The sequence below is a fragment of the Lolium perenne genome, chromosome 6, assembly GCF_019359855.2.
Source record: "Lolium perenne isolate Kyuss_39 chromosome 6, Kyuss_2.0, whole genome shotgun sequence".
Classification (NCBI taxonomy): Eukaryota; Viridiplantae; Streptophyta; class Magnoliopsida; order Poales; family Poaceae; genus Lolium; species Lolium perenne.
In genome coordinates, this window is record NC_067249.2 from 257623228 (window position 1) to 257650070 (window position 26843).

At 43.5% G+C, this 26843-nt stretch overlaps 5 protein-coding genes across 5 annotated transcripts; 3 read left to right on the forward strand and 2 right to left on the reverse strand.

Moving 5' to 3' along the window:
- Nucleotides 1–213: 213 nt before the first annotated feature.
- LOC127305302 (AT-hook motif nuclear-localized protein 20) lies at nt 214–1796 on the reverse strand. Its single transcript, XM_051335709.2, has 2 exons — nt 1641–1796; nt 214–1393 (listed from the first exon to the last, which is right to left on the reverse strand). The coding sequence occupies exon 2, from the start codon at nt 1376–1378 to the stop codon at nt 509–511; it is 870 nt and encodes a 289-aa protein (XP_051191669.1). The 5' UTR covers nt 1379–1393; nt 1641–1796; the 3' UTR covers nt 214–508.
- Nucleotides 1797–4775: 2979 nt separating this feature from the next.
- Nucleotides 4776–8954, reverse strand: LOC127305304 (bet1-like SNARE 1-1). The gene is made up of 6 exons (XM_051335711.2): nt 8821–8954; nt 8658–8715; nt 6403–6547; nt 5376–5432; nt 5235–5294; nt 4776–5155 (listed from the first exon to the last, which is right to left on the reverse strand). Exons 2-6 carry the CDS (start codon nt 8669–8671, stop codon nt 5066–5068), a joined length of 366 nt encoding a protein of 121 aa, XP_051191671.1. The 5' UTR covers nt 8672–8715; nt 8821–8954; the 3' UTR covers nt 4776–5065.
- Nucleotides 8955–9108: 154 nt separating this feature from the next.
- On the forward strand, nt 9109–12836 carry LOC127305303 (deoxyhypusine hydroxylase-B). Its single transcript, XM_051335710.2, has 7 exons — nt 9109–9365; nt 11035–11168; nt 11255–11481; nt 11568–11706; nt 11977–12103; nt 12197–12315; nt 12409–12836. Exons 1-7 carry the CDS (start codon nt 9194–9196, stop codon nt 12448–12450), a joined length of 960 nt encoding a protein of 319 aa, XP_051191670.1. The 5' UTR covers nt 9109–9193; the 3' UTR covers nt 12451–12836.
- Nucleotides 12837–19905: 7069 nt separating this feature from the next.
- Nucleotides 19906–23603, forward strand: LOC127305305 (uncharacterized). Its single transcript, XM_051335712.1, has 5 exons — nt 19906–20155; nt 21874–22157; nt 22276–22365; nt 22563–22969; nt 23054–23603. Exons 1-5 carry the CDS (start codon nt 19924–19926, stop codon nt 23316–23318), a joined length of 1278 nt encoding a protein of 425 aa, XP_051191672.1. The 5' UTR covers nt 19906–19923; the 3' UTR covers nt 23319–23603.
- Nucleotides 23604–24829: 1226 nt separating this feature from the next.
- LOC127309165 (LOB domain-containing protein 16) lies at nt 24830–25901 on the forward strand. The gene is made up of 2 exons (XM_051340125.2): nt 24830–25248; nt 25339–25901. The coding sequence occupies exons 1-2, from the start codon at nt 24922–24924 to the stop codon at nt 25639–25641; spliced, it is 630 nt and encodes a 209-aa protein (XP_051196085.1). The 5' UTR covers nt 24830–24921; the 3' UTR covers nt 25642–25901.
- Nucleotides 25902–26843: the final 942 nt, after the last annotated feature.

Below are 26843 nucleotides of genomic sequence, written 5' to 3' on the forward strand. Positions count from 1 at the left end.
ATGGATTTGTTTTGTTAATTATCATCATGAATGTATGAACATGAGTTTCTTTGGAGTAATATGATCACGTACAGCTACACAAGTTATAGAAAAAAAAATTCAAAGAAGGGAACGAGGCCGGGAAGAGAGAACCACACAATTAAGTTTGCACCGTACATGGTAGGGAAAATTTGATCATCCAGCTAGAAACCAAATAACATGAAGCATATGATCGATCAAGAAGCAAACATTGTTGCATGAATTGATCCGAGCTAGCTAGCAATATGGTCCATGTCTAGCTCAATTAATTAAGTACATAATAGACACACCGAAATTATTTCACCTTAACAATGTAGTAGTAGGAGTACGCAGAAACCTAATTAATCACCATTTGATCATCATATGTACCACAATACTAACCTAGCTAATGGCGCCAATCCATGCATGGATCCATCTCGACCTCCAATGGAACAGTAACCATGCACGCATATGCCGCCATTGCCACTTCAGTAACCGGTCGCCATTGCCATCAGTAGGGAGCGCGAGAGTGCGGCGCCCACGGGAACCCGTCGCCGCCGCCGCCGAGGTGCCCGTTGTTCGGCGGCAAGTTGAACATCGACGGGTCGTGCATCCCGTGCCCGCCGCCGCTGGCCATGAGAGACGGCGGCGGCTCGACCCCGCCGTGCATCGGCGCGCCCGAGCCCTCCTCCTCCTCCTCGAGCGGCAGGCGCTCGTAGGTGGCGTTGGCGAACGTGGACGCGATCACCATGACCGGGCCCGCGGCGACCAGCGGGCCCACGACGCTGCCGCCGACCACCTGTCCCTGCCCGCCAGCCAGGTACACGGTGAGCCCTGTGGATCCCGGCGGCGCGGGCCCCGGGAGGAAGGTGCCCGTGAGCGAGAGGATCTCGAAGCGGCCGTGGAGGGCCACGACGGCGCCACCGGGTGCCGACGGCTGGCGGAGGGCCACGTTGGCGACGGTCCCGGCGCCGCTGAGCACACAGACGCCGCGCTGGCGGCGGCGCGAGAACTGGGCGATGGAGTCGCAAACGTCGGCGCCGCCGGCCACCTCCATCACGTGGCTGCGCAGCGCGTTTGGGCTATCCCGCGTCACGAAGATGGGTGGCTTCGGCTTGTTCTTGGACCCCGGCGGGCGGCCCCGTGGCCGCCTGTTGGGGGCCGCCACCACCGTGCCCGGATCGCGCGGCTCGCCCCCACCAGACTCGTTGGTCTCGTCCCCGTGCTCCACCGCCACACCGCCACCAGACGTCGGGCTGGGCTCAGGGTCCTTGACGACGGCGAGGGCGAGCGCATCGGACTTGGGGCCCGACGAGCCAGATGGTTGCTCCGGCGCCACGCCCGGCAGTCCCAAATGGCCGTCCCACCACCGGTTCGCCATGCAGCTGCTTGTCGGCTGTTTGGTTACCATATGCAAGCACAAACGCAGAGATCATCTAAGCTGCTTCCATAGTTCTATGGATATAGTGCAACAAATTAATACCACTGAAAGATAAGAAAAAGATCTCTAGGGAAAACAAAGAAGATTTCATCTATGTTTCTCAATAAGAAAAGGGCAAAGGGAGAAGAAGAGAATTTTGTATGTGCAGAAAATTTGGAGGAGATCTAATGCACAAACATGAGCACATATTCCATTTGCATACCTTGAGATGAATCTGGGAGAGTTAAACGTCTAGCTAGTTTAGCTAGAGAAGCATTGGGGAGCTGGAGGAGGAGGTGTGGCTTTCTCTCTGAAGTGTGTAGAAGAGAAGAGGCATGCAAGTGGGTATAAGAAAGGAGGAGGAGAAAGAGGGTTGATAGAGGCTGGGGAGAGACTTTGGGTGCCACCATAAACTAACCAATCTAATTAGGAGAGCCTTTAATCCTACGTGCACTCTTCTATCTTACCCGGGAAACCTCCCTTCATGCTCCTCCCATGGGTTATTTGGATTTTGCTTTGATTTGGAAGGCTATTGGTCCCCTATTGCCATGTGAATTCAAATTGCGAGGTACCTATTTAATTGTCTGGTACATGTTAACATTTTACTTTGGAATAGTTTTTTTAATCATACTCTTGAAATGGTCCCCGTACATTTTTACCTCACATAGGCTTATTTTTTTATTGTACACTTGGAGTTGGACTGGTCCCCTATTGAGCTGGCATCTGGTGGGCGTAAAAAATAATCGGTAAAGTTTCGCTCTCTCTAGTCATGACTGGGAATTGGGTACTCGCGAATTGTTAATATCTAGATGTGACGAGTAAGAATCTAACAGGTCGATATGTTAGCTAGCAGTCTCTCTCAAAATGACCGTTTTACCCATAGTCTGTCGTACCTATTTTTAAAAAAAATTGGGAGCGGCAGTTTCAGGTCCTACTATTACCCCACTTGTAGGTGTGAAATCGTTGGTCCTGAAATAATATGGTGCATGATGAGGCTGGGTGGCCATAGTATTTTTCCTAGTGTTGTGGGTGATAATTAGAATTGAGTTGGATGGAAATGTGTATTAGTGGAAGCTTAGGGTTTCTGTGCGTGGGAAGAAGGCTGGTGGGGTACGGTGCATGTCCTTTTCTGAAAACTCCCGACATCCCAACTAAACTAAACCAGCCTTAGCTTTCATTCCTTCTTTGCTCTCTTTCTCACCACTTGCAGCCAAGAAAAATAATACTTCTTGGACCATATTTTACGTTGTTTTTTACATGAATAAATTAAAATTTCCATTGCCTTTTGTAGTGTTAATTTCTTAAGATAAACTAAATCAGTGATAAGTTGGGTTGAATATACTTATGAACCTATGCCAACTACGAATATTATTTTGTACTGTTTTAGTTTGGAGTTGATTGCCTTATATTTGTATCCAGTTTCCAATTGTACAAATGTATATACAACCAATATGTCAATTATTGAATGGGATGGTTAGTAGTAACATTTGTTTGCATTTTAATGGAACCAGGCACTGCGGCGCCTCTATTTTTAAAAAGTATGCTTCAGAGTGACTAATAGTGTGATATTAATTTAGTTTCTTGCTCTATATAAAAATATTGACAAAGATATCATTATGTCACTATGCATGAACCATCAAAAGAAATAATTCTACCACATATGAACAAGTTCCTAGTCTGTTGGATGTTTCCAGGCCGTAGACGAAGTAATCAATCAGCTGACATGTTCATAGAAAACATTTTTTTACTAGCGCTTGAAAACCTTAAACATTGTCCATATAAATGATTAGTCAACTCCTTGAACTGCAAGTCATTTCTTCCCAGATTGTTGTTCATAGCCTCAAATAGAAAAAAAAAAAGTCTGGTAGTTAGTTTTATACATGTTTAGGGTTGGAGCTAATTGAATTTTCAGTCATTTTAATAATCAGTTCGAAATACTAGTTTACTTCAAAGTTCAGGTAGAGATGTTGTTTAATATAAAAAAAAATATGTCATTTCGAAGCTACAAGTAGGCAAGCTTTAACTATTGAAGGTTCTCGTATAAAAAAAACATGTATGCTTTTTTATGCTAGATCTCTGTGTACATCACAACAAACTGATGAGCATGATGCTGATGATGTCTTGAGACTTTCCTCACAGATAATTCTCGTTAGTAGCATCTCCCACCAGACTTATTAATCCTTACAGAGTACTGACCCACTAAACCCTATATTTGGTAACCTTAACTAGATGACTAGATGAGCATGTACTAACATCCATTTCCATAGCTAATTCTCAATGTAAACATGTCATTCTGGCTATATATAATTCCACAATAAACAAATCTCTATAATCTCTTTTATTACATGATTGCTTCAAAAATCACCTATAAAATTTCAGCTGGGCCAATCCCTCTTAATTAATTACATCTTGTGTGCAAGAATCTACAGGACCATGTCCAAGCAACCCTGCTATTAACCATACATATGCCCAACTCTTGTGGTCCATGGCATGCATCACAATTCACACTACACATTCATAGAGATTTGCAAACTACTACTAGATCAAATCATCAAAGGCACCCAAGTAAAGATGCTGCCATGCATGCTCATGGATCCACTCCAGTCTGAAAAAGAAAAGCACAAAGGAAAAGCTAACTGCAACCAATTTGATTAATGAATGAACCCCTAAGCTTTTTATAAAAAAAAAAACAGGTCACTAATTAAACTGATGGGCACATCTCCCAGAGATGGATAACCTAAGCTTTGTCAAACACTGATGGGGTGGTGTGCATGACATATCTAACACAGCCCAAACAAAACAATTAGGCACTAATTAGCTACAGAAGGGGAGTGCAGTAGAGTAGATCAAGGGTTGTTCACAAGATCAGAGCCATTTGTCGTTTTAGGGATATCTCAAGGTGAGACTTCACAACGAGAGATGGTTGCATGTATTTTTTTTAATATATTTGAAATTAGGGATATAACAAGGTGCATGTATCTGGTACAGGTTTACAATTGTTTAGAGCTGCTACAAGTGATTAGGATTGGCTGGTGCAATTATCTATGCTAATGGCAGGTGTCCGGTGCTTGTCCCGACACGATTAGGGCATCTTCCACCTCAATAATTGCACTAGCTGTTAATCGTGTGACTAAACCAGTCGCTGACCCGTAAGTCTTGGCTTAAAAATACTATTACTCCCTGAAGAGCTTGCGCTACTCTTTCAGTTTTGGATTTGTCCCCGAAGCCGCACAACACGTGTCGACCTCACAACTACCAAAACAAGCTTTAACTGAACTCCACTCCATAAGCAACCAAAACCCTGAAAAACACTAAACTGGAGATCCCAAAAAGATGAACTGGAGACACCTTATAGTAGTAAGCATTCCAAGTACTAGTAGTTATCATACATATAGCATGACAGTTGAAATAGACACCAGAGTTGAATCCATATTCTGTAATTGCACAGAAAGACCAAAAAATAAAGAAAGGGTTGCAATTCGTACACGGTGCAGAATTAGCGAACACTCAAGATCAACATACTTTGCTTTACGACGACTGGGAGAACTAAGTATGTACGACACTGTAGATAGACTGGCGCAACCATTTTCAGCATGTTCTTGAGCACCTCCAGTCCAAGCATAGCTAGGATCCAACCCAAGGATCCGTCTACCTGGTCAGGTAGTATACAAGCATAAAAAGCGCGACGAATGATGCTATGAGGGTTCCCATTCTTCTGCTTGATTTGGTCTCGAAAACCTATGTTCATGAAGAGATGAATTGTGTCAGGAGACTACAAGGAGAAGATACGTGGTAGGCTAATGATCTGGCCACTCACCGTCTTGAATTTGTCCACTGTTCCAGAGAGAAAACCCCTTGAAGCATCCATGTCATTTCCCTGGATGAAGCACGATGGTAAGACAGGAGAATGGTAGATTTAGATCTTTGAAGGAACAAAGAGTAAACAATGTAAATATACCATTCTGTCCAGCATACGGTTGTGAGTCTCGACCTCTTCATTGATATCACCCGACAACTACAAGCCAGAAAATGGCTTCAGTAATGTGATATATCATTGATAAAAGGGGGGAAATATTTCACAGCTAAAACAGCAAGAACATGGAGAGCAAAATAGCTTTAGTCTAGAGGGGCTGCCAGCAACCAGCAGGTAAGTTTTTTGAACAAGACAACCTGAACTACGGAAGAGAGTGCTACGGTAAGTTTTTTGAACAAGACAACCTGAACTACGGAAGAGAGTGCTACTCATCTAATTATTCATTTGAGGATCAAACCTCAAGCAACTCCAGTTTAAAAGTTGTACATGCCTGATTGCCTACAGCGAATCTCACTAGCAGAATTCAGATTAAGAAGCCTAGAATTTGGACACAAATCGTCCCATGTTGTGGGTCCAAACGTATGTCTTTTATTCTACAGGAATCTCCTAGTGGCTTTCAAGCTCATCGAACTACAAAAGGGGCCTTCAACAGCTCACTTATTCACTAATTTGTACTAAATAATTTTTAGCCAAATGTATCCCCACACTCAAAAGGTGTTGATCCAGACATATCAAAGGAGAAGGTCGGTCAAAGGGGGCACCAGTTGAACCAAATACTATACCAAATTTCACAAGGCCCATTACATTAGTCAGATTCCTTCTCATCTAGATAATTAAAGCGGAAAACTCATGCAAAAAATCTACTCTTAAATCATCGCTGGCTTTTCAAGTTAGATGGTCCAAGAGAGCACATGGTTAACATATATTGCATGCCTAGATTTTACCAATAAAGTTGCAGTCCCTAAAGTTGTTCTCCTCGTTTCGCGAGGGAAAGGTGTTCACAAAAACATGCAACTACAAACACCTACTTATGGTCTATCTATGTGATGCAGCTTATAGAAAAACAAGCACATACAATATTTGAAACAATAGTGAGATAGCAATCCATCAATGCCATCGAACAGGGCAGTTCAGGGAACATTCAGGTATTCAATCATTATGTGACACTTACCCGCTTCAGAATGCTAACTCGATCTTGCAATCCATCAATAGCTCGCTCATTCTCATGCTCATCTATCTCATGTGAAGAGTAAGCTGATGCGCGGACTCCGCCTTCTTCAATGCCATCGAACAGGGCAGTTCTGGTGTTTCGGTAGCTGCTTGAAGTTCAGAATACAGTTACATAAAAGTCCATAGAGTTTGAGAAGTGCATAGAGAAACATAATATGCTAAAGAAACAAACAAACAAAATTATTTTGCATACGAGAAGAACTAATGTTTATATATTCCAGGTCAATAACCACGACTACGTCATCACCTAAACACATGTATTGGCGACACCTGGGGTGGAGAGGGGAAGAGCGCATTATACATCAGATAAAGAAACTAACATTTTGTTACTATGTGTGTTTAATCGAGACACTGTCCTAGTAGTAGGGACAGACCACCCATTAGACAGTTATGCAAAACTTTGATAACAGTCAGGTCTACAAATATATGCATCACAATGCACTACTCAATATCTACTCTGAAGCTGGCGCAAGATAGAGATATTGCAGTACAAATACAACTACTAAAAGCAGTGATGAAATCATGGAATGCAAGACATGAGATGCCATCAGAGAAAAAGTTCTATAAACATTTGGCATTGACATAAGTTGTTAGTGTAAGCAGAGTTCTTGCTTGAATCTGCAATATATACCGCCACTTCATGCAGGGTGCTGAGTTTACTTCGCCCACAATATTGGACACCTAGTTAACTCTTCACAGCTAAATAAAATGTCGGCCCACCCTACATTCTATGTTCATTCAGTATTCAATCTTTTGTGTCATTCAAGATGTAGGCCTCCTTGGTACCCACATTCGACCAACATTGGGATGTCCCCTTAACCCATGTAAAAATATGCAACAATTTTTGGCCAGAGATCATTCCCAGAAGTCACCGGACAACTTTGACCAAGTAAATGAATCTCTTCACAATAGGAACATAAGAATCTTGCTGGCTGTTGTACATTAAATATACATAACCTAATGTCAATAGTAAATGGAAGTGACCCTTTACATTCAGTAGGTCTTTTTTGCTCCTTTCTGTTTGACACAACTAAGATGGGAGTACTTGAGAGAGGTGAGCACAAAACATTCTTGTGACTGCGATCGTGTCATCAGACAGAGATTCTACCATGCTTTTTGCTCTCCTTATTATCATTTCTACAAGGAGATATCATTTGATTTTCCTTCTTTTTTTAAAAAAGAAGACTAAGTGGCTAACAGCATGTTATTTCCACAAACTATCATAACAGTTTGAAATAAGTATGCAATGCAAGAATGTACACAATACATCAATTCCACCACTTCAGGCCATACATTTCATTTTGCTATAGTCTACAAGTATCATTTACTCCATAGGCATAACGGATAAATGCAGTATTGTTAGAATAGTGGCTAGTAGCTACCAAGCGTACAGGTTCTTAGATCATTGATGTGAAGGGAGGGTAAGACCAATGCCATGTCAGTATGCCACCATGCATGCTAATTCAAGATGCATCTTTCCTCAACTAGAGTAGACACAAAAAAAAACAGTGAGATGATGGCAATGGAAGCTGTGGGTATTACAGCAAATTTGGTGGAGTTGACAAATCGGAACACTCCTCTGTGCAAGATTCAATAACCCACTCATAACAACGGTTTCAAATCTTTAACAGAGACCTGGGCTGCAAAGCTACTCTCAGCATATTCATCTCCAAAATCAAACAGATATATGATGACAAGAACCTAAGCTGGCCAGCAAGAACACGTTGATCTCGTTCCAATTATTCAACATAAGTTGTTAGCTGTGGGCACCTTTTAGAGTGAAGTAAATTCAGACATGACTAGAACACTGAGCTGCCAGGTGGTAAACTAGACAGCAAGTTGGCAAGAGTATCACCAGGACCCCCATCAGGTTCACTACAGCCCAAAAATCTACCAACATCCAAACCCTCAAACATAACACAGGACTGCAGTAAACGAATTGCGTTAATCCCAAGTTCCCAACCAGAAGTATGCAGCCACTGCATCGATTTCGTCAACTGCGCGCGAGTTCCACATCGCAGCACCGCATCACAACGATGCTACACTGAACAGAAGCGATCGCCCGTGCTAGTCAGTCGGAAACGGCCCCCCAATTACAAGCCTCGCCCCGCCCCCGTGAACCCTAACCCCCTCCCCCTAATCAGCGCAGCAAAATTCGAAAACCTCGATACACGGGAGCAATCAGGCAGTGCTTACCCCCTCGCGTTCATGGCGCCCGCCGTCGCGTCTCGGTTCCAAGGCCGGCCGCCCTCCCCTGCACGAACCCAGCGCCACCCCGATCAGAGCCAATCGACGAAAACGGAACCGAGAGAGAGGCATATCGATTCGCAGATCCGAGACAGGTTCCGGCAGACCCTACCTCTCGGTCTCGCGCCGGATCCGAGCGTGGTTTCGTCGCCGGCGCCGGTGGTGGTGGGATTCGCTCGCCGCGAGGAAGGAGGAGGAGAATGGTGGGGAGTACCGGAGTAGCTTCGCCGACGGGAGATTTAGCCTGTAACTGCCACGTGGGGCCCAGCTGAAGTCGGGCCCACTGACAGCGAGAGTCGCTCGCTTTCCGCTGGTCCGTGCGGCTGGCAGCTTCTGGAGGGGGCGGGTGACGTGTCCCGCCTCGATCGGACGGCTGGGATCGCTCGGATGTGGCGTCGAGCTCACGCGCAGTTTTGTTTTCTGGTTTTCTCCTTCTCTTTCCGCCGCCGCCGCCGGGAAGCTAGCTAGCGAAGCTGAGCGCCAGCATGAGCGATTGCGCGGAGTCGCCGGCGACGGGGTTCGAGTCGTCCCCGGAGATGGAGCGGTTCCTGTGCGGGCGGCTGCTGGACGCGGCGCAGCCCATCGCGGAGCGGTTCCGCGCGCTCTTCTCGCTCCGCAACCTCCGCGGCGACGGCCCGCGCCGAGCCCTCCTCCAAGGTCTCCTTCTCCCATCGGTTCTATGCTAGTCTCGTAATACTAGGATTGGTGGCTGCACCGCGTTCAGCCGCAGCAAACTACTGGAAGAAGTGTGGTTGGTAGCTTCGGTGCTTGGTTTCAGCACCCAATGCGAGAATTCTGGTGTGTTTAAGTGTTTCCCGGGACTAATTGAGTATTTCCTGGTACTAGTGTTGATACTACTCAGTACTCAGCATAGTTTTTTGCTCATCTGAATTACCATCACCTGTTGGTGAACTTCAGTCTGTTTGTATCTTAGCGATGAACTCCAATTTGTTACTACTTCGCCCTGGCTCAATATCGATGTCATGAGCCTATTTTAGTGTATTTATGTGCTAATATAGGTTGCCTTGTGTTATCTATTCTCCAGGGATTCTGGTAGCACTTAATTTGGTTAGTTGCGTAGCTTTGGCAGCTTTCACCTGTCCATTTAGTTTATGATGCCATTCTTCTGACAGTGTTGAATGGTGCTATTTCTGTGTGGCCCTAATTAATAGGTTCCTACTTGGGAGTAGGGAGTTTCCGTGTGTTAGTTTTCTGCTGGTATCAGTGATTCTAAGAATGCTTGAATCAGTTTGCCCCTGCTTTATCTGATGTTGCTATGCTAGTCTCCTCCTGCTGCGGTTGGCGACTGCCTTGTGTGGGTATAACTGCACTAAACAACAAGTGTTTGGTAGCCTCCGGTGCCTGGTTTCAGCAACCAATACGAGAAATTTGGTGTGATGAAGTAATGCCCCGGGAATAATCGAGTACAGATAGCTTCTATAGGTCAGTGATTTAGTGACTTTGTGCTAGCAGTACTGACACTTACTCAGCTGATTGACCCTCAGCTGTTTGTTAATTTGTTGTGGTGAACTTCAGTCTGTTAGTAGCTTAGTGATGAACTCAAATCTGTTAGGAGACTATTCACAGCTTCTTCTCCCTGGCTGAATATAGATGTCATGAGCCCACATTAGTTGATGTATGTGCTAATGTAGTTGCTTCTGGGTACTCCATTTGACTAGTGAAGTAGTTTTGGCAGCTTTCACAACCCAAGGCAGTCGCTAACCGCAAGGAGGAAACTAGCATAGCATCATCAGAGACAGAGGGGGTGAATCGACGTGAGGCCGTAATCAGGGGCGGACCTATGTTGAAGCAAAACCGGGCCATGGCCCGCCCTTCCCAGCCCAAAACAATGAAGAATGAGTGCTAAAATAGGCCGTTAAAAAATAAATATGTAGGATTTTCTTTGGGCTGGCCCGCCCAACATTTTCTGGCAAGATCCGCTAGTGGCCGTAATCAGTAGGTTTGGACTTTATGAGTCCCAGTAACACCTCGTATGAATTAGTGATCCTAAGACCATTATCTATCCCAAGTTGTGTATGGTTTTCCATCTCTAGGTACTGATTTATGATGATTTGCTCAAAGTTCTAGTGTCTTACCACCTTTTTTTTTTCTTGGCTTCTCCCTAGATGACATTCCAATTGGATTTGCTTGTTCATTTTGCTTGATTCTGAAATTATGTGTTCTTTTAATTGGTCTGCTGTTAATAGTAGCTCCTACTGATAAATCTCCTATCTCTGAAGTGCTACCGATATTTTGTTAATCTATTATGAAAATGTACTACAAATAAATGGTTAAGAAAATCTGATTTATTTTCTTCAATACACAGCTGCAAGGGATTCTTCTAACTTGCTTGCCCATGAGGCTGCATTTGCACTTGGACAAATGCAGGATGCTGAGGCTATCCCTGCATTAGAGGCAGTTCTCAAAGACCTTTCATTGCATCCAATTGTCCGTCATGAGGTAGTTACTAGCGTTGAAATAAATCTTATTTGCTCTTTCTAGTGCTTTGCTATCCATTTGAGAAGTTCTCTATGTTTATCGATCAGGCTGCTGAAGCCCTTGGAGCTATTGGCCTAGAAAAGAGTATTTCCCTGTTGAAGGAGAGTTTAACAGCTGATCCTGCCATTGAAGTGCAAGAAACATGTGAGTTGGCTCTTAGACGCATAGAAGAGCACAAGAATGCTAGCGGCGTTGAGAGCACAACGATTTCACCCTATCTATCAGTTGACCCAGCAATGCCTGCCAAGCAAGGACTTACGGTAGTACAACTTAGGTATGTCTGTGAAGGCGGTTCTATATGTGTTCACTCTCTTTAATATGCATCGTCTTGACATCACTGGCATGGTCAATATTTTTCAGGGAGCTTCTCCTCAGCGAGAAAGAAAAAATGTATGAACGTTATGCAGCTCTTTTTGCGCTTAGGAATGATGGTGGAGATTATGCTGTTTCTGCTATCGTTGAAGCTCTAGGTGTCAAAAGTGCTCTTCTACGCCATGAGGTTTGCTAGAACGTGAATCAATTTATGTTTGCTCTTTTGCCACAAGCATAAATTATGGGAGCTGAAATTTTCTTATAAATTAATAAAGTTGTCTGTCTTGCTAAAGAAGATGAATAAAGCAAAACTTTTCGTCTACATCTTCTCAAATTTCTAGTAAAACTAGGATCACCAAGAAATTATTTTTTTGTAGCATAACTATTTTATATTGTTCTTTCTGTTTTAGTGCCTATTCTTCTCCAATATAATAGCTGTTCTTCTACTGTTCTGCAGGTCGCTTATGTATTAGGTCAGCTGCAAAACAAAGCTGCTTCAGATGCACTTTCTGGTGTTCTGAAGAATGTCGATGAGCACCCAATGGTCAGGCATGAAGCCGCCGAAGCCCTTGGTTCAATTGCAGGTACACATGATTTGCCAGAATGCTGTTTACTTCTCCGGTCAATGCACATATGTTTCAGAGTTCCCTAATATCATGGTCATGTTGTTGCTGTAGATCAAGAAAGCATTGCACTTCTTGAGGAATTTGCCAAGGACCCTGAGCCCATCGTCTCGCAGAGCTGTGAAGTAGCTCTCAGCATGCTCGAGTATGAGAGATCAGGGAAGGCATTCGAGGTAACACAACACCTGACCTGGGTCAACTAAGATAACTGTCATGAACACTGTTCCCTTTCACGCAAATTTTAACCTCTGTACTTTTCGATGCAGTTCCTCTTCCTACAGACTCCTCAGGTGCAGCAGGAATCCTGAGCATAGTTAACCATTGGCGACATCGACCGCCAAACTGACCTATTTCGCCATCCATTTTGTTAGAGCATTTTTCTGTACGACGATGGCAATATTTCTTCCATTTTACTTAGACATCTCAGAGCAGCATGAAGAACATGGTGATGAGCTGTCCAGTTCCATTTGCAATGGAATCAAAGTGTATGAGTTGCTGAAATCTGAAATGAGCGATAGTACCGGCTGAACCTTAATATGTGTGATGGTGATGTCTGTTTCAGTTGTACTAAACATGCTCTGTCCTATCCACTATTCTTATTATCGTGGCAATCTATTTTGGACCAAATCTTGTAAACTGCAAACATTCAGGTTTAATTTGACTGGCCAGATTTAAAGATAGCGGTTACATATTATTTCGCTTCTCAATTTTCTTATGCAACTACATAAATCCATACTGGAGCATACAAGATAGTGTTTTTGCTTTTGAGAAGGAGCATACAACCCTGTGGGAGGTGGCCTAACACGCAATTATTAAGATCGTTCTTTTTCCGCGGGTTAGGCCAGCTGCAAATGCATATCTACTTCAGACTTCCGATGCACCAACGGTTAGTTTGCTATTTACCTTAGGAATAGAAATATTCAGTGTATCTTCATCGCTAAGGCTACTGCTAATCACAACTGCATAAAGTCATCAATCCATGTCGAGTAGACAGACATTGATGATAGCCAAGAAAACAAAAGCAAAAAAAAAAAAAAAAAAAACAGCAAGCACGATATAAGCCATTTGCGAACCTTGATGATATGAAACCAGCATGTAGACAAAAAAAGAAGTCATCAATACATGTCGAGTAGACAACATCTGTGTTACATCTCCATTTGTTTCCCTTAAGCAAAGCGTATGTGTTCCTTTCCTTACTGCCATATCAAAGACCACGCACAGATTTCAGTCCAAATTGGTCATAAAAACATCATAATCATATATGCATTTCTGGGATTGGTATCTCTCAGAGGTTGCAGTCCAAGGTGCATTCAAACACGTGAAAGATCGTCTTTTATTGTTTAGCCTGTGAATGAACAATGGCACTAACAAAGCAACAAACCAGCTTCTGGCATTACACATGCAAAACTACTCAAACTGAACATAGCATTCAGAGAGTTATAGGTGAAGTGCATAGAATCTTCTCTTTCTTAATAGATGACCCCATTTTGCTGGTCTCACAGCGAGCCACGTCATCGTCTTTGTTTTGCCCACGCTCTGCACCCGGTCGCATGGGTTGCTCGCTCCCTGTTCCTGCAGTTTTCTCCACTTCCCCACGTAGCTCTACCGTTCCTCTTCCAAAAATAATCGCAGCAACAGGATTTTTCTCTAACTCCCCAATTACTGCTCCCTCATTGATTCCTCACTACTAACTTGCATAAGAAACCGTGGAACTGCAGGTGTAATGGAGTGTTGTCAAGCACCGCCTCTTCCTCTGCCCACAATCTCCTTTTTTTCCATCGTCACCCTACTGCTTCTTCACAATATATATAATCACCTCCTCTGCAGCAGCATCCCGTTCAACATCTTCCCCTAGCCCCTTCCTTCAAGCCACTCCCTAGACTTGCATCGCCATCGGTGGTCACGGGGAAGACGCCATGTCCCTGACCGAATCTTCCTGTTGCCTTGCCTCGCAGCCATGGCTCCGCTGGTCGCCTTGCCACATCCGTCTCCATCCTCAGGTGTCCTTGATTTAGTGTCTATTTCCTAATCGTTTATGAGGATTGAGGATTTCAGAGGTCGACTATAGGAAGTATGATTCCTCCTTATTTACTCTTCTATTTTTCAATGTGAAAATCAAGAGTTGCAGAGATGGATCCAACACTGCAGGTGCAGGGAATCGCAGATGTATATGGAGTATATCATTGCAGGTCCTCTTGAATTTATCCAACTGTTTCCACATATTTTACTTACTGTATCAAATTTAGTCCTAATTCAGTAATGAGGTGCAAAACCTAGGCACATATCAAAAGATCTTTGTTCAAAAGTTTCATGGACCTTTTCTTGATAAGTTACACAACCTACTAATGACATGACTGACCTCGACTATGAAAGCATGCCTCATGTCCACCTGTTGCAGAGATCCACCTGGGCGGTGAACCTGTCCTCCTTGGGTCAGTATATGCCAGCCGCATGTTGTTGGTTTCAGTTAAGTCAGTGGCTTCATGGAGAACCATCAGATTGGAGGTATATTTCAGAAATCAGGTGTTTATTGTGTGTTTGATAAAATGTCGAAAAGAGCTCGCATGATTTTAGGTAGTTTTTCATATATATACTTTGTGTTTATTTGATTTTTTAACTGTTTTCTAATGGGTAAGTTTGATTGTTAAGTGCCTACATAATTTCACGTTTTCTGTTGGGGAAAGCTAAAGTGAGAAATCAATGGCATCTGCCATCTTTCAAACTTTCTATGTTACTGAACTTTTATTAAGTATTTCCCCAATCCACTCCTCGCTCATCCTATCACCAATCTGATCTTTTGTTCTTTGATTTTCTTATTGTAAGTGACTACCTGCAAACTCCTTAGTCAGTCCCGCGTAATTATTCAGTATTTGCTTCCATAGGGTGCATAGGTGGTACGTGAAGTAGACAAACATACTAAATTGTTTGCTCCATACCTTCACTACTATTTTAAGCAATCAAAGTTGTTGACCGCATGAAGGTATCACTTCAGCAATCAAAATACCTTTCGTGCTCTATTAAGAAAACAGTCCCACCACTATTTCTACGTCTGCAGTCGGGAGAAATCCAGATAACTCTTTATGTGTTGCTTTGGATCATGCTTTTACAAATTTTATTATCCACGCCTATTGTTCAGCGTTTTCACAAAGTGGTCATTCAGAAACCAGAGAAACATTTGGTTAAATTGGCTACTTCTCTATCTCACATTTATTCAGCCGATTGAGTATCCTCCATGTGATCATCATATTTATCTGATTAACAGTTTTTGAATCTATAATAGGTTAAGGAGATGTAACGGACTGCCCCACATACATTCCAAGTCTATATGTTGAATTAACTTAGTTATTGCTGAGAGTTCTCTTTTAAAGGTATGGCATTCGAAATCCTTTTCAGATTTTACATTAACTATGCTCTTATTAGTACCCATTCTTTAAATAATTCTGATTGCTTGACAACTCTTTATCCATCCAGCTAATACTTTCATTTTTTTTGTTCACAGAAAGCTTTGGAAAGATTGTGGTGTAGTGAAATTTTCTGATTGGAGACCTTCAAAATTTCTGTGTACCTGAAGTCTGTCAATGTGCAATCCTTGCAATACTTCCAAGTTCGGACGCTACTTAGTTAACTTGAAATATAAAATTTGTAGCTTATGTTATTTTCTTATAAGAGTATCACTCATGAGTTAACTATTCCCTATTGTTGCTCCATGCAGAAAATGCATGTCATATATAATTTTCTATTCAGCCTATTCTAAGATAAATTCTCACAAGGTTCAACGTTAAACTTGAAATTTTAATGAAAAACAAGCTACAAGTCTCCGCAGCAACGCGCGGGGTATCATCTAGTATTGATAAAGATTCTGCTCCTAATTATAGCATGTGTGTTGATACGCATGTGAACAAATTTTGTTGTAATATCAAATACAGTGGTAGAGTACAAAAACATTTGTGAGAATGAATATCATTTTTCACTAAGGAAGAAGGAAATCCAAAAGAGATAGCTGATAAGATTCTTCAGCTATTCTAATATTATTGGAGGCAAAAATAGTGAATTATCATTCTTGAGTTTCGAAGACATACTCGTCACAATTGTTAATTTCTTGGTCTCCATCGTGCTTGGAAATGTGAAAAGTATGCCCATAAGTAAAGTTGTGCAATCTTACTCATTGATATGGTCGCTTCCCACTTTCAAAATGACATACAGACATGCAGGGGATACATGACGATGAAGTTACCATCAAATTGGTTTAGTATTGATACGTGACAAGGCTTTAAGGAGCTTATAAATGAAGTATTCTCTAATGTCGAAACTACCACATGGAAACCTAGTTGGACTTCTTTGTTAGTGCATTCTTCTAAATGACTCCCAAGATCTTGGACGTCATTCTTTTTTTCTTTTTAGTATGTTTTGTTTTTATGTTCACTTAACACTTTAAGTTCTTAGATTGAAAAATAAGATACTCCCTCCCTTCCACAATATAAACCTTTTTAGCGAGATAATGTTGCTTCCTAAAAAGGATTAAATTATTGAACATAGTGATATTAGTTACAACCAACATTACACTACATTTCATAATGATATTTGAAGAAGCCAGAAAAAGAACATATATGTTTGATTGGCCAACAAGATTCAAAGTAATTAACGGGATCACGAGAAATCATTTATTTTCAGCATGATTGAAAAATAACGATATGTCACATAGATGACACAAATTGGAAAACAAAGTAATGAGGAAGATTGAAGTAGAAGACGTGTTCAACTGCCCTCAAGTATGTTGTTGTGGGCGGGGGAGGCCATTGAACTGCCCTCGAGTGTGATGTCGTGGGGAGGGGGCACTGGCCCTCCCCCATCCCATGATCGTGTCATTGTTACTAAAACAAAACACCCCTCTATACATTGTGAAGGACACCAAGCTTACCTCGACAAACAACGTTTTTGAATCCAACTCTAAATAATACGTTGGAATAAAAGACCTAGTAGTCAGCGAGAATCAGTTTAGTATGTCATCCAGTAGCTTGGCTCCTCTTGTAGACGTTGCTTCCTCGATGCAGAAGCTATAGAGCATCTACTTTGGCAAGTACAACTCATCGGTAACATACTAGAGTTCCTAGGCGCAGTGAAAAGCCTACATGTGCTCATGTTCTAAAAAAACTATCTCTTCGTCTTGATCCTAGACACGTTCGTTGGTTCCAATATATCAACAACAACAAGATAGTAGGCACAATAGATGTGATCAACACAATGCATGCCTGCCCCTCGAATATGCCTCACCTTTTGGCAACTAGTTCTTAGGCCCGGTCCTAGATGGCATTGGTGTACATAAGAACTTGCATCGTCTCTTTCAGTGATAACATGCTCATCGGAATGGTGTCGCTGAGCCTCATGGCCCTAGACCAGCTAGATGATTTCAGGCTCAATGGAAACATTTGTGTGAGTCCATTTCTAGAAATATAGGGTCGTAAGAATATATATGTATGAGTTCTTCTAAACAAGGCTCGGGTTCACGTGCTCCTCGAAAGTAATGCCATTGATCCGCATCCTCTGTGATGTTCATTATCCGTCGAGGCTAGTCAGCTCCTTGGACCAGTCAAGATTTTGTGTATTTATGCTGATACATCTAAAATGTATCTACTTTTTCAAGCACTTTTCTCAATGAATTACTCCAGAATCTCACCATACTTGGATAAAAACTGTTGAATTTGATGATGTTTTTAGCAAAGTCTCTTTTTTGTCAAGTTTTCATAGGAAATTAAATCGGGAAAAATACCACGAAAGTTTTTCACCAAAAGAAGGGTCCTGGAGCTTTGGATCACTAGAGGGGAGCCACGAGGCCCGAACGAGGTCAGGTGGCGCGCCCTACATCTTTGGGCGCGCCACCTAGGCTCGTTCGGCTCTCGGTCGTCGTCTCGCCTCCCTCCTTCGCGGGGTGCCTTATATACCCTAAAAACTGACGCTCCTGGGAGGAGACGACGTTTCGTGAAACAGAGCGCCGCCACGACCACGATCTTCGTTTCGAGGGTCCGATTGATCCTGCTCTCCACACCGGAGAGAGGGATTTCGAGGGTTTCTTCATCATCACCGCCACCGACATCATCACCAACCATCATGGACTCACTCTCTATCACCATGAGAGGGAGTAGTTCTCTGTAGACTTAAGAGGTGGATGGGTTTTGGATGAGATTGATCATGTAATCCTCCATATGTATCAAAATTTTAGGTGTTCATCTTGAAGATATTTTGTTGTATGAGTATTGGTACACTTTTGCTATGTTTAATTCTTGATACTAGGGCTCGAGTGACATGATTTTAGTACTGGACCTATATTGCTTTATCATATATATGAGGTTGGTATGTATCTGCAAAGTCTATTACTTGTTATTATATTGATCCTGCGAATCCCTAAGGTGATAGGTGGGGAAAACAAGGGTGAGATGTAATAATTTCGAGGGTTATATGTGTTCATGAATCTTAATGCTTTGTTTCGGTCTATTTGGAAGGGTAGACCTTAATTGCTTGTAGTTCCAACTTGGCCCCGGTGAAATGGGCAAGCACGACAAAAGATGTTATGCAAATTCTCTTAGTTAGTACACATAACTATATTTTGATCATGCACCTACACACAACTGAATTAGAGATGAGTGCCATGTTACTTGGATTATATTACATGATGAATATCATCCATATATCTCCCCATTGTTGTCTCATGCCTACGTTTTTATCCACTGCAAGTTTTACATTACTTCTTCTGGTGAAAGCTGAAAATCTGCTGCTTTTATTTATTATTTGCTTTTACTGCTTTGAATCAATTGCTATAAATGACCACTTGCTTTGTGAGTTTATTGATATAAGGTGCGGTTGAGAGTGACGTCTCAATTGCTAAAATCTTATTGGTATTATTGTGTTCCCCTTGAGTCGAACTATAAATATAGGTAATATTTTCCATTGAAGATTTCAGCGATCTCCTACACTTGTGGGTATCATATGCTTAACATATACAACTTTCCACATGATGTTGTAAGGGTACATATTTCCCCTACGTGTTTTTTTTGGGTAATTAGCGATAAATCCTATGGACTAATGTTTTCATTTAGCTTATATGAAGGAATATTTTATAGGTATTTCTTGCAGTCCATGTGTTAAATTCAAGTGTGGATGCCGTGAAGATAAAGATATAGTTTGGATCTTTGCATCATGATCATTGATTTCAATATAATAATAATATTATATGATCAAGATCTTGAGAGTTTGAGAATTCAAGATATGGCTCTAAGTCGATGCCATGACAGTATCATGAGTTAAGCTATGGTTGATCAAGGTTTAGAGAAATGCAATCAAGATATTATGATAGATTATGTGGAGATACAAGGTTGACCAAGACTAAGAGTGAAGATTTAGTTCAAGTTGGTCAACACATCAAGCATAAAGTATGTACCACTTTTAATCATGTGATCTTCTGGTAGGGTAATCTTTGTAAATTATGCTTTGTGAACTAGCCCAAATTATATGTTTGTTTGTGTAGTATATGTGGGTTAGGTATGTTGTCATGGGCATGCGTCAAAGTAAGATCTCATATAGCTCATAAGAGGATGACACCAAGTGGTGATCACCATCAAGGCTAGTTCAAGATGAGCATCTTAAGATCAAAGCCTCGCGGGCCCACATCCGACCCAAATGTTGTTCTATGCTGGGCCCAAACGCTGCAATTTTTTTTTTTTTACTTTGACAGCCCGAACAAAGCAGAAGAATTAGCCGATCAGCACGAGAGAGAGAAAAAAAAACCCATGGCGTCTGACGACCTCTTCGAAGGCTTGCCACCGCCAGCCACCGCCGCCGGCGAAGATCGTGCGGCCTCCCCCACGCCGCCGCCTCCGCCTCCTCCAGCGCCCCCGGCCCCGAGGCGGTCCGCGCTGAAGAGCTCCCTCAAGCGCAGCAAACCCTCCTCGGATGCTGCCTCCTCGTCCCAACCGGCCGCCCCCGCCCCCGCCACCGCCGATGTTGCAGCCGAAGGACGCGGTAAGCTCTCTACTCTGCCGATTCATCTCCTTTCCAATGGCTTGCTTGCTTGCTCGCTGCTGCTTCGGCTTCGAAGCCTGAGCCCATGCCCATGCTCGTGTAGTCGGCCTTTAGATGAAGTCTGCTGGTGTTGCTGTAGATTCTAGCGCCGATTTGTTTCTTGTTCGGTACTAGAGCTGGATGCTGTCTCCATTCGAACGGTGCGCGGACAGAGTATCGTGGCGTTGTCGCTTAATTTTGTGTTGAGATCGAGATGCGAGTTTTGGTAATAGGAGGGGATTTCTAGGTGGGGGTTAGGGTTTCCCTTTTTCCCATGTCACTGAATGAGTTCAGTCAGAGCAAAGCAATTGCAAATTCCACATTCATACTAGCGACTGCAGAACCTAGAAGGCTAGAACAGCTTAGCTGAGTAAATTTCTTCAACCTGTTGCCATGTCACGGAACAAGACCAAAAACAGTTGTAACTCTTAACCATATGTGATACTATGTATTATGGGAAACTCAGGTGACTATAGCTTCTTTTTCCAAGACGTATGTCATAGGTAATAACAGAGCATAAGCAAACCTGGAATGCACCACAAGCCTTCATATAAAAGATGCTTGGTTAGTTCAGTTGCTACATAGATATGCATCTCTGAACCTGGTTTAGAAGGGTTGCCATGGTCCCAATCTGAATGTCTTTTAAAGCTTGAGTCAACATGTTCCTAGCTTGCTTCCAAGATTTGCTACTCTCTTGAAGTAAATCAATGAAGACTAGTGCGTCCTGGTAAAGTTTGTGCTATGTACCAAGTAAGAACCTTGTTCACTGGATTTTTCTGCGTATTGTTTGCTAGACCTATCTACTCACTCATCCATAAAAGGATGTATCAAACTTGTCTAAATTTGTACTCCGTATGTATCTAGGCACTATGGATGTCTTAGATTTTTCTAAATTCGGATGTATCTAGCGGAAATGCAATTTTGATCTCAGGTGCACATGCTCCTGCTACAGAGAAAAACATTTTAAAATATCACAAAAAATACGAACACAAATTTCACGCGTATATGTCAACAATCCATATGTGTATGCCAAGTTTCGCGTGAAACCGGTAGGTTTGGTGTCCTGTGTAAAAATGACAAGCAAAACGTCTTGCGAAGAGCTTATATTTAGCACCAAATTTTAAATTTTTTACACATGACACAAAAAGTATCGATTTTTCGTGAAACGACTTTGCAAACACATAGAACATCAACATGTATCCGTAACATTTTTTATCGGATTTTTTTGACATTATATAATATGTTGAAATTTAATTTTAAAAACCAGGTGCATGTGCTCCCGGGAGCAGAAACAGCATGTCTAGACACTAAATAGTGCCTAGATACATAGAAATTTAGAAAAAAATGAGAGTAGTAAAGGTCACTCAGTAGGTTATGTAGTGATGGGTGCATTCGTGGAATATGATCTCATTTCTGACCATTAACCCCTATGGATGGCACTGATGTATTGGGCTACTATTACTCTTAACCCTCAATAAGTGAAACCTTGAGCGTCTCGGTTATTTTCTTATCTCCATTTTTCTAAAGATTCTGGTTCATCCAGCTGTTCTCCACATGTTTTCCTTAATTTTTGCAAATAAACTTTCTCTTAGGTTCTGTAGTCTATAAATTCTGCTAGCAATAACAGTGGTCTTTTACTTGCCACATCGTCCTGTTCTAACATCCATATTTTCTTGCAGTTCCCGAGAAGCGCCTTCGTTTCAGAACTCATGTCGATGCATCAGAAATGCAAATCATTGAAGCTATGCAGAAGATAACTTCACACATAGGGAATCCTTCGAAATTCAGCAAGGCGTCGAAGCTAGCTCTACAGCTCATTGAGGCTGGAAGTGTCAAGCCAGCGACAGTTGGGTACTTCTTTGCTGTATTGGAGGCTGCAATGTCTTCACTGGGAGCTTGTAATGAACCTGCTGTACGTGCAGATTACCAGGTGCTGTTTAATGCTGCCCAGGGTGTAACAGAGGTGAAGTTTCTACTATTATTTGAACAACAATAGTTGGCAGAGTCATAGCTTTCTTCCTTTTTGTGCAGCTCGGTGAAACAATTGTAGCATGTATTTACAACTTTTCGTTGATCTGCAGTGTTTCAACCAACAGCAGAAAAATCAGTTTGATGTATGGATGCTTCATGCGGTGGTGGCTAATGACCTCAGTACCGATGACAGTTTTGTGGTAAGTGTGCTGTGGTGAAATGCAGATGTTTGCTTATATTCTCAACTAAAGTATCAAAGTTGTATTATACAATACCTTTATCCTATGGATGCTATAGCTGTCCACCTCCATGTCCCTTAAGAAATGTCATTACCATAATGCGTTATGTTGTACGGGCCTTTGTGCTTTGACTAATGTGCTGGTGTTTTACTCTGTAGTTCTCAAAAGCTGTAGGGAAGATCAAAGATGCCATCTCAGCCCTGCCAGTAGCAACAGCGGACGATGACAATGATGAAGCAAGAGCACTTGCGGTAGCTGAAAGCCAATCTGGCACCACCGAGAATAAAGCAGATGATACAGTGCCAACTGCTGTTATCAGCTCTCTGCCAGATGATAACAACACAGATGCTGGAGCATCCAACTCAGGAGAAGAATTATCTGATCCATTTGGTCTAGATGATCTCCTTGAGCACAAGTCGAAGAAATCCGAGAGGGCTCGAGAGAAGGCGGTCGACGAACTGAACAGAAAAGCGGCCGAGGAGGAGTCCAAGAGATATCTGAGGTCACGGCGGGAGGCCCTCCTTAAATGTCTAGATATTGCCGCTCGGCGGTACAGGACACCGTGGTGAGTACCCTGGCATGTGCACCACGTCCATGTACTACGGTTTGCTTGCTTGTTTGTGGCTGTAAATTATCTTTGACTTGTCAGGACGCAGACCACCGTCGACATCCTGGGCAAGCATGCCTACGACAACGTGGGCCGGTTCACGGGTCGACAGCGGGAGGCGGTGGAGAAGCTGTGGAACTCGATCAAGGAGCAGCAGATCCGGCGCAAGCATGGCAAGTCGGCGAGCGGGAAGCTGGACGTGAACGCCTTCGAGCGCCTCCAGGAGAAGTACTCCCACGAGAAGATCAGCATCCGGCGTGCCGTTGGCGGTGCGGGAGACCGCCGCGCCACGCAGTGGCTCGGCTAAAGAATTCCACGTGCCGCCGCCACCAAGTGCACCGAGTCAGTGCCGTCTGATGATCGCGGCGTTGCGCCGACCGAAAGAAGAACAACGATTCCGCTGCTCCCCTGGTGTAGCCATCTGAAGGCGGTGCAGTGTAAACCAGTGGGATCTGATTTTCCGCGACGATGGGTGTTCACCTGAACTGTTGCGCACGGGTGGACTTGTGTGACTGATGAAGAAGATGCAACGCCGAGCGTGCGGTTTATACTTTGATATTCGTTTTCATTGATATGAGGTGTGTGATCCCCATTCCTGTGATCTCATTGCCACAGATTTCATGGGCGGAACGTTTGTGCGTTCAAGCTTGTGAATTCATGATGTGATCTGCGTGATCTCATTGCCACAGATTTCCTGGGCGCTCGTACGTGCGTGCAACCTTGGTGCGAACGTGTGAATGCGCTTTGGGTTTGTTTGTCAGTTGCTGGCGAGATAATGAATGTATTCTGAGTCGTCGAGCGTCTCGGTCTCAGGGAAGATGACCAGGGGAAGGAAGAGAGCAGAAAACGAGACGGCCGGTCGACCTGAGAGTCTGAAACCCAGTGCAAAAGCCAAAACGAGCATGCGTGCGAGAGGAAATAGAGGCATAGAGCACGACTGGAAGCAAAATGCTGCCGAAAACGATAAGACTTCGTATGTTATGCTCTTTTCCATCCCTTGTCCAGTTGTCCTCGCAATTCCACTGCCTTTCTTTAACATGACCATTTGTTTGCAGTAGTTTTAGTAATAATTTTTCAAGGACATATGTAGTTTTGAAAGGGTATAAGATTCTATCTACTCCTACATTGGTAAAGAAAAACTCCTATACTAGTACATAGCTACTCAGAAAAAAGCTCATACCTATACATGGTCACTTCTCATTCTGGGAACTTTCTTAATCGATCTATGTACCGGTGAATGTTCTGGAGAGATGCTAAGCACCAACGCCGCATAAATCCATGGGGATATATATGTGCAAGTGGCGGTCGTCGACCATCTGTAAGCTAAAGTGCGGCCGTTCGGCGCTAAATGCTTTGTTTATCCATGTGACCCGGCCAATGGTACGTTCGTGCGCACTGCACACACTCACCTGAATTTTTCAGATGCAAGTTTGACTAGTGACTGATTGATGCATCTCCTAATTTGCAACCAATACCGGAATGTGTGTGACAAACAAACAAAAGGCCATGAAACATTTTACAGAAAAACCACATGGTGGCCATCCTCAGTTCCTCATGGAGCAGTGCCATGCACATTTATTTTTATATTTTATTTCTTAAGCTAAGGTAATCTGATTAATTTACTAAGATAAGATAAGAAGACGGCCGGGTCCTTCTATTCAACACAGCATTTACACGTTTGCTCCCTTTCAGCCGACATAGTGCCCTACATGTCGATCATTTCGTTTGCACCATCCTTCTTCACCGAGCAAGCCACCCCGGCCGGCTCTATAAATATCCAACCGTCAACCTCAGTTCGCACCGCCTGGTAACAGTCGCTCAGCCAGTAGCTTCAGTTGAGCAGCACGCATCTTCCCTTCTTCTTCTTCGACCATCCTTGTTTGGTCTTCTAGCTCGCTAGGACGCTAGCCATGGCCGCGTGTGGTGGTGGTGGTACTAATGCCGGCGCGGTTGCTGGAGCGGCGGGCGCGGGGTCGCCGTGCGGGGCTTGCAAGTTCCTCCGGCGGCGATGCGTGCAGGAGTGTGTCTTTGCGCCATACTTCAGCACCGACCAGGGCGCGGCGCGGTTCGCCGCCATCCACAAGGTCTTCGGCGCCAGCAACGCTGCCAAGCTGCTCGCCCACCTTCCCGCCGCCGACCGCTGTGAGGCCGTCGTCACCATCACCTATGAGGCCCAGTCACGGCTCCGCGACCCTGTCTACGGCTGCGTCGCACAGATCTTCGCGCTCCAGCAGCAGGTTGGCCGGTCACTTCTTCATCTCCGATCAGTCAGCTAGTCACTTCCGACAGCCATGGACGAATGCTTATGATTTTCTTGTGCATTGCAGGTGGCGATCCTGCAGGCGCAGCTGATGCAGGCCAAGGCGCAGCTGGCGTGCGGCGTCCAGAGCACCACCTCGCCAATGAGCCACCACCAGCAGTGGCCGGACAGCAGCAGCATCGCCGCCATGCTCCGGCAGCAGGACGCTAACAGCGTCGGCTTCGGCGGCGGTGCCGCGCTTCTGCCGGAGCTCATGGGCGGAGACGTCTCCATGTCGATGATGCAGCAACATTGCGGCGTCAAGACGGATGCCGGGGAGCTCCAGTACCTAGCCCAGGCCATGATGCAAAGCTCCAACTACTCCCAGTAGAAGAAGGATCAAATCCATTTCGCGCCCACGGGTCTCGTCAGAATGCTGATGGACGGAATCGTGCGGCGCCAGGTCGAGATAGAACGGAATGGATGAGGGCAATTGATTAACCTGTACTGAACTTTTTATCAGTGTTAATTCTGATCCTACATGTTACGTATAATTATATATTAGTGAGGAAGTCTGGGTTGATGATCAGTTGATTAGAGCTTATGTGTAAGCAGTTTATTGCAAGTCTTGATAATGATATCGCTGGCCAAGATATATGCTGTGGAAGTATGAGCTGCACTATAAGTCTATAACGCTTCTGAACTTTGCTCAGATGTACCCATGCATGCACTTGCAGGCTAGCAGGATGATGAACACAACTCTACTGTCTAAACCTTTCATTTTTCTATGAATGTTGTTACATTTAGTATAAAAAAAATCAAAATAACTTTGACTTATTTGTTGTTGGAAACTTGCAAGGTTGACAATGCACCACAAAAGTACAAGGAAGAGTTATTACTAGTTCACAACTTTGAGTTTCCACCAAGTTTCCCTATCTAGAGACCCCAAAATCACTTGTATACATTCATAGCTAGGCTTGTATAAACTCATAGGCTGCTGCTGATAATCCTAGTTTTTCATGCCATGCACAAAGACTGCCCCCCTGATAACAGACATGTATGAACTGCACAGCCGCTCAGTAGCACGTTTGCTTTTTTTTTTTCCTTTCGCTGAAGTATGTGATGTTCTGCATACATGTTGACCTTAGTCACTCATGCTAATGCAGGGATGCACACAAACAGATACACGGTGAAAGGTCACTGATCCCAATGGTTGATTAATTTCATTGTACAGTTGACTGCAGTTAGATGACTGACCACGTTAGTAGTTGCAGTAGTTAGTTTACTCCTACTGCTACTAGCAGTACTACAATCTACAATGCTACCACATTGATAATTAAGAACTCTAGTCACTCCAGATTCCAAATAGAACAATGCTACCACATTGAGCTAGCACGCTGATAAAATATGAGTATAGTACAAATCCATTGGAATGGTTAGACATTCTACTGACAATAATTGAGATGGGTAGATATGCCAAATACTACTGCTGACACTGTGATCCTCTAGTTTAATCAGTCATCAGATAAGAACAGTGCTACTGCTGCAAGTTTTGGAGGACTAGCATCTTGGGACTCTGCAAATTATTTCATC

Coding starts and splice junctions, on each gene's coding strand:
- LOC127305305 (XM_051335712.1), top strand. CDS start 19,924: ATGGCGTCTGACGACCTCTTCGAAGGCTTGCCACCGCCAGCCACCGCC. Junction 20,156..21,873: donor TGTTGCAGCCGAAGGACGCG/GTAAGCTCTCTA, acceptor ATTTTCTTGCAG/TTCCCGAGAAGCGCCTTCGT. Junction 22,158..22,275: donor CTGCCCAGGGTGTAACAGAG/GTGAAGTTTCTA, acceptor GTTGATCTGCAG/TGTTTCAACCAACAGCAGAA.
- LOC127305303 (XM_051335710.2), top strand. CDS start 9,194: ATGAGCGATTGCGCGGAGTCGCCGGCGACGGGGTTCGAGTCGTCCCCG. Junction 9,366..11,034: donor GCGCCGAGCCCTCCTCCAAG/GTCTCCTTCTCC, acceptor TTCAATACACAG/CTGCAAGGGATTCTTCTAAC. Junction 11,482..11,567: donor CTTACGGTAGTACAACTTAG/GTATGTCTGTGA, acceptor AATATTTTTCAG/GGAGCTTCTCCTCAGCGAGA.
- LOC127305304 (XM_051335711.2), bottom strand. Junction 5,433..6,402: donor GAGTTAGCATTCTGAAGCGG/GTAAGTGTCACA, acceptor TCTGGCTTGTAG/TTGTCGGGTGATATCAATGA. Junction 5,295..5,375: donor ACCGTATGCTGGACAGAATG/GTATATTTACAT, acceptor TGCTTCATCCAG/GGAAATGACATGGATGCTTC.
- LOC127309165 (XM_051340125.2), top strand. CDS start 24,922: ATGGCCGCGTGTGGTGGTGGTGGTACTAATGCCGGCGCGGTTGCTGGA. Junction 25,249..25,338: donor TCTTCGCGCTCCAGCAGCAG/GTTGGCCGGTCA, acceptor TGTGCATTGCAG/GTGGCGATCCTGCAGGCGCA.
- LOC127305302 (XM_051335709.2), bottom strand. CDS start 1,378: ATGGCGAACCGGTGGTGGGACGGCCATTTGGGACTGCCGGGCGTGGCG.